Source organism: Phyllostomus discolor, chromosome 6 (genome assembly GCF_004126475.2).
Source record: "Phyllostomus discolor isolate MPI-MPIP mPhyDis1 chromosome 6, mPhyDis1.pri.v3, whole genome shotgun sequence".
In the NCBI taxonomy this organism is placed as follows: domain Eukaryota; kingdom Metazoa; phylum Chordata; class Mammalia; order Chiroptera; family Phyllostomidae; genus Phyllostomus; species Phyllostomus discolor.
Genome location: NC_040908.2, coordinates 46,939,519 through 46,951,875, shown reverse-complemented (window position 1 = coordinate 46,951,875; position 12,357 = coordinate 46,939,519). Strand labels below are relative to the sequence as shown.

Sequence of the window (12,357 nt, the reverse complement as noted above, 5' to 3'; positions counted from 1 at the left end):
CATTTAAACGGACACCCTCGCTCACTGCTGTTGAGACTGATGCTGACACAGCCTTGGTGCAGGCCGGCACGACGTGCAGGGCGACCTGCTCAGTGGCCTTAAGATGCCTTTCATGAAGAAATCCCACTTCTGGGAGTGTATCCAAAGGAAACAAAGGAGAAGACAGGGGAGACTTATGTACAAAGATATTTACTGCAGTATTATTTATGATGGCAAAAGACTTGAAACCACCCAAATGGTTAACAATAGAGAAAAGGATTAAACAAATTACAGAATAACCACATGGTGGACTACTATGCAGTTATTAAACACACTTTGAAACCACATTTAATGCTCATGATATGCTATATGGAAAAAAGAATATGTATCATGTATACATTTATGTATGTGTACCATACATCACATATGATTATACATCTATAGAACTACATATATGCATATTATGTAAACATCCTAATTTGTACATAAATATATATCAAAATGTTAATGGCAAGTAGGGTAACAAGCAGTTTTTATTTTCTTCTTTAGACTTTCACATATTTCCCCGTATTTAGGGACAGTACCAGAATCACATCACATCAGGAGGCATATAACATCAGTTTCTTTCATTGCTACTGATGCTAAGCTTGGTCCCCTGGTTAAAGGGGCGTTCTCCAACCCATAGTAATGGTAACCTTTCCCCTTTGTAATCACTAAATAATCTCCGGGGTGAGACCTGATCCAAGAACTTACTAACACCCTGTTCCCCAATAATCCTTTGCGCTATGGAATTGGCATCCATCAGTGATCCTGGTTGGAATCAGTTGTTTCACTGAGGATTACACAATGGTTATTTCCTTCTACATTTATTAGCTGACACTCTTCTGCGAAGAAGAGCTTCCTTCTCTCACATTTTTAGTATTGCTATGGACTCATGGAATTATTATTATTATTATTATTATTGGGCAGCCAGAGAGACCTGGGGAGTCTCCCCCATTGGCCAAGAGGAGCGCACCAAAAGCTAGAAAGATCAGACAGGGCCCTAAGAGCCAAAAGCTAGAAAGATGAGTGGATAGGACCCCAGCACACCAAAAGCTAGTAAGATAATTCAATAGGGAAAAAAAGCCCTCTCCTCCACTCCCTATTCCTATAAGAACTGCTTGAGCACGAAGTGGGGAAGGTCTTTGAGATAGAAGTCCACCAGTCTCCCAGGTTGTGGCACCTAAATAATCCTTTCCTTTTGCACCTGCACCTTTTGGCTTTCGATGTAGCAGGCAGCTGAATTTGTGTTTCAGTTACATTATTACTCAACGTCTTATTATCTATTGTTCTTAATCTTCATAATGTTCAAATTGTCCAAATGTGACCAGTTGGTTGCCCTTCAAGCCATTTCCTGTGTCTCTGAGCACTTTCTTACTATATGTGACAATTCTCTTTGCCCCACATGTGGATAGTGATACATTGTTACTAGGTGTAACAGAGCTAGGAAACTGGGAAATGTGTGTGTGTGTGTGTGTGTGTGTGTAAATCGAGTTCATATTGATACCTCCAATTCAAATACAACATCACATAGTTCTTTGTCTTTTCCCTACTTCATATTTGTGTCTTTTCCATTCCCATGGTTAGAATCCCGATTCCCAGCATCAGTGTTATTTGTTCCATCCTACAGCACACCTCAAATGGTTTCAAATTACTACACCAATACTACCATTGAGATGGTGTTATTGACACTATTTCAGTTAGTTTCCTGTGCCCTTCAGGATGACAGTCTATCAACCAGTCATTCCCTTACATAATTACTGAGTTCAGAAGAGCAAATCCCTTTCATCCTCAGTTCATAATGAAGAGTAGCTTAGGCGTCAGCTGGCCTCAGAGCTCTAGATGGAATTGCAGGACTAAGTGGAAGGCCGAAGCTGGGCTCCTGCCAGCTCCGGGCAGTTTCCTTCCTCAGGCCTGACCCCACACATTCTGCTCCCTCACGGAGAGCCCCCCAAGATGCCCTCAAAGAGTCTACTCTGGCAGGCATTTCATGAACCAGGAAGACCTCACTGACAACTTCCCAGGAATGATGCAGTGGGGACAGCACTACGCCATGTCAGCGACCACCAGAGCACACAGGCACAGCCCATCTCAGAAGGGCCCCGGCACTGGCCTGTCCCACTCATCCAGCTACCTGCTCTCCTTCCCACTCCTCTTCCCTCTTCTTCCTTCTCCCTTCCCTTTCTCTTAGGGTCAAAGCACAATTCCTCCCTCTGTCAAGCGGACCAGCCTCCTCCCCAAAGCCTTTCTCAAGACGCTCACAAAACAAAGGCAGCCTTCTTCCTAAGAGAAATCACAGCGAATTGAATTTCCTCTGCCTCATTACACATACAAGAGTTGGAATCTTTTTAAAGCTTGGTCAGTTATAAATTGCAAACAAGTAGCTGCAAAACTCTCTCAACATGAGTCTCTCTGTTAATTCAGCTGCTGGCCCCTCAGAACCAGGTCACCAGATGGCTCAAGCTGCCCAGGACCTGTCCACCTCGGGAAACTCTGGTTTCCAGAGCCACCCCATCACACCCTCCACTCGGCTCCCACCCTCACAGGCCAACAGGCCAGTCCCACACTCACTCCCAGGACACCGGCCAAGGGCCCTGGGAGAGAAACTGTGTTGTGTGGACAGGAGCTGTGGTCTGTGAGCCCAGCAGAAGCAGGAGGCTGGTCCTCCTGGCAGGGCCTCAGCCCATGGGGGAGGGACTCAGCTGAGAACCCTTTTCCTCTCGGTGCCTCTGATTTCTCCTTCCGTTCATGCAGATGGCCTTGCTGAGCCACCTGCCTGAGTGAGAACCAGTGAGGGCCTGAAGGCCCCTCTCAGGGCCCTTCCAGAGTTTTTAGGGACTGGCAGATCTGTGGGCAGATGCTCTCCAAAAAGCCAGCAGGCAATGCTGGAAACAGCCCCACCTGGTGTGTGTGTTGGTGGAGAGGGTAGTGCCAGGGGAAAGGTGAAGACTTTTCTGGGAAATTTATCATAATCTTAGATGAAGGGAGGGAACATGTGAAACCTGAAAAATATTCTAAAACTACTGTTGCATTGGTTTTATTTTCAAGTTAGTAAATAGTTCAGTTGCTTTGACACTTCAATTGCTTTGACACTGCAAAGTATGAGGCTTTTGTACTTTTGGTATTTAGATCCAAATGGCTCAGTGAGGTATGGGAATATTGGGACCTTTCAAAATACAAGAGTTGAAGAGGACGTGGTGCAGGGGCAGGGCAGTAAAATGAAGTGGTCTGGGAGTGAGAAAGGGGTGGGCTGGAGGGGGGGTGGGAGCCCCTGGCACAGGCAGCAGGTCACCCCTAGCCGCCCATCCATCCCCAAAGCCCCTGCCAGCTGGTGGTAATCCGGCCAGCACCAAACACCTCCCACCTCCCTAGTCTCCCTCTGTCATCTCTCAGCACCTCAAAGTCCACCATTAGCACCTCTACCCTCTGAGTGCAGCACTGGCCTCTGATGACCTTTCCATCAAGCAGGTGGCATTTATGTGGGGACTTATGTGACAACTGTATCTAGTTTTGCTCATTTTGAAACTTTCTAGAAAGACACATAATCAAGGCTAGGCAAGTAGTTTCTCTAGTTTAACGTTCTTCCAAATTTTTATGTGATCGCATTAGCAGCCCCTTAGGAGGATCCAGTCAGAGCAGGGAAGTAGGTGGCCTTGCCCTCAGGAGGCAGCGGCCCAGAGGGCCAGGAAGGGCCAGCCAGTAAAATGCCTGAGCCCTCCCTCGGTTGCTTATCCAATTACCACTGGGGAATTCCCCCTGGGGAATTTTTCCCCTAGTCAGATTAATTCCCACATTTCACGTTACTGGGCTGCTCCCTCAGGCACAGTTGGGAGTGTGGTCGGCCCAGGTGCCCAGCAGGCCTTGTGCTTTTTTCCACCAAGGCCTTTCCCTCCCAGAGCTGATCAACTCTGGGCCAAGGCAGTGCTCGGCACAGGGGAGACGCGCAGGGAAGAGCTGTCCACTCAGGGAGCCCACTAACAGGCTCAGTGACTTGCCTCGGGGTTTGTGGCCCAGGGCAGGAACTCAGGCCGTCTGCCCACCAGGTAATCTTGAGAAAGTTCTCTGAACTCAGCTACCTGAGCAAGAAAGCAAATCAGCTAAGAATAAGGGTTCTGAAGACAAGCTTACCTGGGTTCACACCCCTGCTCCATCACTGGCCAGCACCGTGCACACGAGACTCAACTTGTCTGTTCCCTCATCTGTAAAATGCAGCTTGTAGTAGTATCTCCCTCACGGGTTCCTTGGAGTTCATCTGACGAGCTGATGCATTCAAATGCTTACAACACTGCCTTGCTCACAGTAAGTGCTTAATAAATCTTTGCTATTTTGAATGCATTCCTACACACATTTGTAAATACACACACAAAAGCTACAAAGACACACTTCTGGGGGTAGCTGAAATAAACTTAATTTGTTTAGATTTGACAATACCAAATGTTGGTGAGGATGGAGAGCGACTGGAATATCGAGGATGGGAGTGTAAACTGTGGAGCCACGCCGGACAACACCTCGTCGGTTTCCTGTGGAGCTTGACATACACTTATCACACTTACATGTGAGCCAGCGACCCCATTCCTAAACATTTACTCATAGAAATGAAAGCATACATCCACACAAAGACTGCTCATAGCGGTTTTATTTACAATGGCCAAAAACTGGAGACAGCCCAGGTGTTCATCAGCAAGTGGGTGGGCACACGGATCTGGAATATCCTCTCGAAGGGACACTGCTCAGCCACCAGAAGGGCTGCAGCACTGACACGTGCAACGACACGGACGACTCTCAGAAGCATTATGTGAAGGGAACGTTGTGCTCCATTTATGTGACATTCTGGAAACAGCAAGATAGTAGGGACAGAAAGCAGGCGAGCGGTTGCCAGGGGCCGGGCACCCGCTCGACTACCAGCGGGCATCAGAGAACATTTTAGGGTGACAGAAATGTTCCACATTGTTTTGCGTAGGTGACTTCATGTCTGAATGTGTTTGTCAAAAATTCATAGAATGGTTCTTATATAAAAGGAAAATTATACTTTAATTATCTATGAGAGAAAGGAACTGGGTAGGAAGAATGTATGAAGGATACTTTTTTGATCTACTTAAACACATCCATACTATTTAAATTTTTGTAAGGAGCATGTAATTTGGGAAGTTGGGAATAATTTTATTAAAGTTGGAAATGATGATGATGAGATATATCTACCTTGAAGGGACGTGGTGACATCTGAATGAAGTGAGATAATGTACACAAAGTATGCACCCAGGTCTTCTAAAGTGACAAGGTATAAAGGCCAAGGGGCCTCCACGACAGTGACAGCCAGGACTTACCTCAGTGACGAAGAGGGTGCGAGGGTCGATTATATCCAAGAAGTGCCTGAAGCGGCCATAGAAGGAGGTCTGGAGGAGGGGGTGGGAGAGGACAGGAGATCAGCCACTGTAGACCATCCTCCGGGTACTGGGGAGCTCCACCCCACACCTCACCCCAATTGTTGGGCCCTGTTCCCCAGTCCCCAGGACAACCCGCATGGCTGGTGAATACCAATGAGGCCTCACTACCCGGTGACCCGAGGGCAGCTTTCCCAGTCTGAGGACTTTCTAACATCAATCCAGAAAGGCCATTAAGGCAATCAGCAACTATCCCAACTTCTCTTCAAGGTACCTCCCGTTTTTCCCTTTCCTCTGAATGCCGATATCCACTCCAAGCTTTCCCATAGCTCCCCACCCACCACCACTAAGCACACAGGCTGCAGGGAGGCCTGGTCCCCTGCCTTGCCCCAGCCTTCCCTCACCACCACAGCCACCCTGCCTTGCTGAGGGCCTCTCGAGTGAAGGTCGGTGCCTCCCCGAGGTCCAGCTCCCCATAGGCAGGGCTCAAGCTCCACAGCACTCTGCTCACAGCCCTCAGGCCCTCCTTCCCCCATAGCTCCGGAGCTGCTGTGAGGCCCGGGATGAGGAGCCAACTCCCCAGAAAAGGGTTGCTGGAAAAGAAGAGCTTTGTGCAAAGCAGGCCACAGGCATTAGAACACAATGAAAGGAAACCAGGCAACCCTGCTGCTGGGCCCTCTGCCCTAGGGACAGAGCCAGCTTGGCAAAGCCAAGCTCAAGGGGAGGAGAGAGGGTACCAAGCTAGGGGACAAAGGGAAAAGCTGCAAGTGCTGGGGGTTCATGCCTAAGGGACTCTGCCCCAGATCCTCCCTGGACCCTCACAGCTCTCCAAGCACCGGCTTTCACATAGTGGAGGAAACAGAAGTCTCCACACTCCCGCCAGTTGCTCACTAGAAAACCAGACCCCACAGCCCACTTCTGCTCCTTCTCCTTCCCGATAAAGACCCTGTAGGAGGCCCTGCATCACCTCAAAGCCCCCCTGAACACACCAGGCCCCGTGCTGCCTCCACCTCTGCTCACCATGGCACACCTTCCGGGGGTAGCCTCTCCACCTGCTACTTCCAGCCCTACTAAGGTGCTGCTGCCTTCCACAGAACAGATCAAGCCTCAGCACCGGCCTAACAAAAAGTTGTTCCTCTAAACTTGAATAACTCAAATGGCCTAAACCATGGTGCTCACACTGTTGTCCTGGCATAATTTCACCTCTAATAATTTAGTCTAAGAAAACAATCAGAGACATTCAGAGGTTTGGCCAGAGGTATACCGTATGCTGAGGGAGCTCGATGCTGTATTACTTGTAAAGGTGGACAGTGACTGAACACTATGCAGCCGTTTAAAATCATGTTTCGCACATTTATGACATGGAAAAAATGGTTATGATGGCGTGAAGTGCATGTAAGGAGGATGATTCCAATTAATAGACAAGGAAATAAGTAGAGCCAAGATGGAGAGCAAATGGACAGTAAAGAGTCAGAATGACATCTAGATTCTGGCCCACTAAGTAAATCAGGGTTCACTTAGACATTGAAAATAGAAAATAGAAAAATTGAAAATAGCCAATTCCAGGGCTGGGGCAGAGAAGGTACAGGATGAGACTGATGCATTTTGTTGCACCAAAAAGTAATGAAGTACCACCCCCCCGCCCAAAGATGGGGACATATTAAAAGGACCGATGAGGGGCAGATGGACATTGTATGCCTTTGGCTGTGACACCTCGAGAAGTTCACAATATCTCAGCATTCTGAGATACAGCATTCTGGAAGGAACTTAATCATGAACATCAAACAACCCCCAATAGAGGAACGTCCCATTAAATAATTGGCCGTATTCATCAAATACGTCAGTGTCATAAAGACAAAGGAAGACTGAGGAACTGGCCCACATTTTAGGAAACTAAAGAGACAACTAAACGCATTGAGCGACTCTGGATTGAATCTGGATGGGAAGGGGAGGGGGAAATGATTATCTCAAGAATATTAATAAAAGTACTGCATCCACACTAAATGTCCTTAATGTAGTAACTCTACTGTGGTTATTTCTATAGACTAAATTTTTGTGGCACCTCCCCACCCCCCACCCCCCCGCCAATATTCAGAGGTTAAATCCTAATGCCTGAGGCCATGGTACCTGAGGGGGGTGGGGGCGTTGGCAGGTGGTTGGACAGAGGGCACAGCCCTCAGGAGTGGTGTTAGTGCCCTTACAGAAGAGCCCCCAGAGATGTTGGAGAATGTGATTTCTCGGTGAATACACAAAAGTGGTAACTCAAGAAGAAGGCTTCTGGGACAACTTCTAGATGAGGCAGATCCTTGTGAGAAGCCCTGTTTGTGTTTTGTTTTGGGTTTTTTTGTAGCTGCTTTAATGCCTGTCCTCTCAGCCTGATGAATGGCAGGAAAGATTTCTACTTTCTCAGTCTAATTAATTTTTACTTTCTCAATAGTTTAAAATATATGGCCTTTTTCTCCCCTCTGCTCTTTACCCAATTCAGCCCTGCTCTTTACCCAATCAGACAGTCCGTGGATGTTTTTTCTTTCCTTTTCCTTTACCTGAAGAATGAGTCAGCCAAGTGATTCCTTCCAGCTCCTTTCACAAGAAAGGTGAGTCAGCTAATTCTCAGCAGAGACTGGGGCCTACAGCACACACAGCCTTCCCACCGTCAGCACCCCGTGGGCCTTGCAAGCAGCAGCTGAGGGCAATGGTCTGGGAAAGAACCTACAGCCCACCTGTACCCAGACCTCTAAATCACTGAGCTTAGGAACAAAATACTCACTGAACCTGTGGCCCAAAGGCTTTCTTGAAATTGTTCGAGAGTTGACAATAAGCAAATAAACAAACAAACATTGACTATAGAGTCAGAATGCCTAGGACGTAAATTAATCTATTTGTGTGCTGCAGTTTTCTCACTGACCATATAAGGGTAACTACCTGTCGAAAAGGGTTGTTGTGAAAATTACATAAGTCAAGACACAGAAACGCTGGAACAATGCTTGGCTACCATCATCATTGTCATCATCTTATGGGAGAAAGATGATCACAGACCAAAACCACAGAGGCAAGCTATCTGTCTCCACCCTCAGACACTGCTCAGTGCCCTGCTTCCCTGTCTTCCTGTGCTGGGAGATCCTGGAAGGATGAAAGGAGAAAGGGTCTGGGGCAACTCCAGGGAATAAGGAAATACCCTGGCACCCACTCTTGCAGAAAGCGGTGAGACTCGCTGGGGACTGAGAGGATGTCTCTGATGTGGCCTCTGGGAATGGACCCTGGACTATGAATCAATCAGGGTTCAGGGGGGCTGAAAGCAGCCAATGTGGTGAAGAGAGGGTTTGAGGGGTGGGTGGGGGTTCCAGTCAAGGAAGAAGAGCTCAGCAAGGGTGGGTCTTGTAGGCTTTGGGGGCCCCTTAAAAAGTGAGGTCTTTATTTCAGAAGTAGAGGAAGCCATTGGAGGGTGTTTAAGTTTGGGGGAGATGGTGGGGGCGGGGGGTGGTGCTTAATCAGACCTGCATTGGGATTCTGCCACGAAGAGAGAGGGTTGAAAGTGGTAGTGGCAAGACCTGTTAGGAGGCTTCCACGGGGATTCAGGAGATAGACAATGGGGGCCTGATCTAGGATTCCAGCAGTGGAGACCGGTGTATTTGATTGTTGTTTAAGAGATGCGAACACTGGACCTCTGGTTGTATTTAGAAAGTGAGAGAGAGGAAGGGAAATATACATGGGACTCCAGGCTTTTTAAGAGTCAACTGGGTGGTAGGTTCGTGCTTACACAGCTAGAAGCAATTGGTACGGAACAGGTTTGGGGGGTAAAGAGGACTTCCTTAACAGGGATGAGTCACGTGGGCTGTGCTTTATGCAGGTCACTATGCTGGAGGAAGGGCGCTTCAAAAGCAAACAGTTACTGCCTTCCAGAGCAGTGCCAAAAAGAGATACCAGCAATGGCTGCCGGAACAGAGTACTCTCAAATGTTTATTTATGGCTCCAGCAGTGTTCACAGCAAAGGGCTCAGTCCACTTGGAAGTTCCTGATAAATGTCTGCTGTGTGACTGAATGCCCCAGGACAGGTACCAGAGAAAATACATCCCATAGATCTTTATTCAATACATTACTATGTGTCTAGCCCCATGTCAGGGTTAAATGGAGACAATGGAAGGGCAAAAATCAGCCCTCTCACTCAAAAGATGCACACAGGGGTTAAGGAGACCAAGTGGCCAAACAGAGACATATCAGAGGACCATAGGGCAGGCTGAGATAATCATCCCACTGGGAGTGGCCAAAGAGGTGGGCAGGAGGGAGTCAGTACCCTGGTCCCACTACTGGGTAATGTCACAGAGGAAGAAGGGAAGAGGTGGACCTAAGACCTGACCACTGCAGAGGGCGAGGAAAGGGGGACAGCCAAAGAAGGGGTCACTCAAGTGCAGGCAGCGGCACTCCTGGGAGTCTCGCCCTTGGTGGCACCCTACACTGGCAGGAAGACACCCGTGTTACCTTAGACACCTACATGCTGAGATGGTTTATTTTTTAAAGGAACTAAAATTCTATTTTAAAACAGTAGTGACATTTTCTCAGAAGGCTCAGGAACACAGGTCCTTAATTATCAGCGAAGCTCCGTGTACCACCTTGCTGGAACTAGTTTCTGTACCGCCACCACCAAAAACAACAAAAACCCCACCGCACCGACCTTTGTACATTTCCTTTCTTCCCACAGACTTTTCTGTCCACTTCCGCAGTCCCCCACCCCAGTTTCACTCAGCCAAGTCTCTCTGCCCTTTTCCTAATAAAGCCCATTTCCTCGGTGCAACCGAGGTTCAAGGGAACCAGGGCCCGAGGAAATGCGGCTGCCCGAGCGGTGGGAACAGCCCCTCACAACCTTTAGCCTGGCTGCAGGTTCCATCCCCGTCTCTGAGACCAAGAATGAGTTAGTGACGCCCTGCCGGGGGTCCGGGAAGAAAAGGACCACCGTCACGGTGCCCCAAAGAGCCTGAGAAGGTCGGACAGAGCCAAGCGCTTGGCAGAGCCTGGGCTCGGGTACGGAGACTCTGCCGAGGTCACAGGGAAGGAGGCTGGTGCACGCTCCCGGGGACATAGACCCTCCCAGCGGCCGCCTGCCCCAGCAGATGACACAGCGTTTCCCCGCATCCACCCAGCTCTCCCTGCAAGTCCTCGCTCTATCCCAGGCAGGGAACCAGCCGGCTGACTCGCTGCGTCAGCGAATCACCCACCAAAGGGGACCGGAGTCAATAGGCCGCAAGCACACCTCGGCTCATGGCCCTGACCCGTCGTGCACAGCGGACCCAATTAGTGTGGAAGGCTGGGAGCGTGACTGCGGGGCACAGGTGCTGCCCAGAGGCTCCTCCAGAAACTCGGAAAGACTGTCAGTCTCCAGCCAGGGAAAAAGTCAGAAGGCATCTCGGCCAAGGCAACTTCTCATCCAGGGCATACTCGAACTTTCCGCCCTGAGTGGGCAGCTGCACAGACCAAAGCGCCCCTGCAGAAACCGCTGGGACCGGTGGCCGCATCCCGGGGCCGCGGTGGTAGCGGCCAATCACAGAGCACCTCCGGAGGGAAAGGCTGGAGGGCGCGGGCAGCCGCGGAGCGACGGCGCCGAAGGCCAATAGGGAGCCAAAGTGGGAGTCCTCGCCCACCCTGCTGACCAATGAAAAAGGAGCAGCTGTGGCCGAGGTCCCGATCCCGCGGCTGCAGGCTTCTGGGTGGCCGCGGGTCGGAGACCCTAGGGCTAGAGGGGATTTTTGAAGAGGAGTTTGCTCGTCCTCCATGTGTCACCCGCTGACCCTCAGACCACAACCCGGTCCTCACCTGCTGGAAGCGGGGTTTGCCCAGCTGGAAAGGAGGTGCATCGCTCGAGGTGCTAGCGGCACTTGCCGCTGCCGCCGATGCTGTAGTCGCTGTATCCGCCATGGCCACTGACGCCCGCAACCTCCGGCCCTTTTAAAATGTCCCTCCTCGGCCCCCGCCACAGCTACCTCTTCCGATTGGCCACAAGCAACCGCAGCGAACAGGAGGCGCAAGGCGTTGTGGGAAGTGTAGTTTTCCTTGTCACGATGCTCCACAGCTCTAGACTGCAGAGTTGCACCAACGCAGACCTGGATTTGGTTCCCAGGCTGCCAGTTTTGCAGTCCAGAAAAACTGTGTGTGTACTACTTTTAAGATCTGGACTAAGACAGTCATAGAGTACCCCCTCGCTGGTTATGGTTACCTACCCCTAGGAGTTTGAGTTGTTGCGGTGAACTTCGCTCCCAGAGCTGCAGCCCGGAAGAGCCCAAGCGGTACAGCCCGGGATCGGATGGGCAACTCCAGGCGGAGGAGGGTTAATCTCCAAAGGCTTTCTGCAGGAAGTTGCACTGCGGAATATTCATGCAGTTTCTTCTTTCCCACCCTGCCTCTCCTTGTGCTCTACAGCCTTACTGACAGTTCCTGAAATACGCTGTGCTTTCCCGGCTCCTGACCTGCAAACATTCTGTACCCAGAAAACTGTAACTTTTTATCTTCACCCGACGCTAGCTCCGTTTATAGCCTCAGCCTAAACATTTTGTTTCCCAATCCATCGCCCTACTTTCACAAAAACCCACTACATGCTCCTATAGCACCCAGCAGTTTTGCAGCCCTTGTGTTTATAGTTATGGTTTTGAGTATCTGTCTTTCCTCTTGTAAGGTCCAGAGGGCAGGAGTTGTAACTTCTTGATTCACTGCTAAGCCCGCAGTGCGGGGGGGGGGGGGGGGGGGGGGGGGGGGGGGGGCTGTTTAGGAACTTTAGCAGCCTCCACTTTCTTTTGCCAAGGATTCCCAGGCAGACAGAAAACTGGGAGTGGGGTTCAGTTTATCAGGCACTACACAGGCTTTAGGGAGAGTACTGCAGAATGTAGGGCAACACACCAGCAGAGATAATGGACATGCTGGGGGAAGAAGGGGGGAGCTACCTGTTTCATACAAGAAGGCAGTAGAAATATTT

At 49.9% G+C, this 12,357-nt stretch overlaps 1 protein-coding gene across 5 annotated transcripts in view; it reads right to left on the bottom strand.

Annotated features, from left to right (window-relative positions):
* Positions 1–11,553, bottom strand: part of SFXN5 (sideroflexin 5) — a 102,394-nt gene extending 90,841 nt beyond the window's left edge. Inside the window, exons 1-2 of one of the 5 annotated variants that reach the window (XM_036028071.1) lie at positions 11,205–11,553; positions 5,343–5,411 (exon numbers count right to left, since the gene is read on the bottom strand). In XM_036028071.1, coding sequence (XP_035883964.1) covers positions 5,343–5,411; positions 11,205–11,306 — 171 coding nt within the window. In that variant the 5' untranslated portion in view covers positions 11,307–11,553. Of the gene's footprint in view, positions 1–5,342; positions 5,412–5,803; positions 6,011–11,204 lie in introns of those variants that run through there. The other 4 variants (XM_028517429.2, XM_036028070.1, XM_036028068.1 and 1 more) reach the window with 4 other exon arrangements.
* Positions 11,554–12,357: the final 804 nt, after the last annotated feature.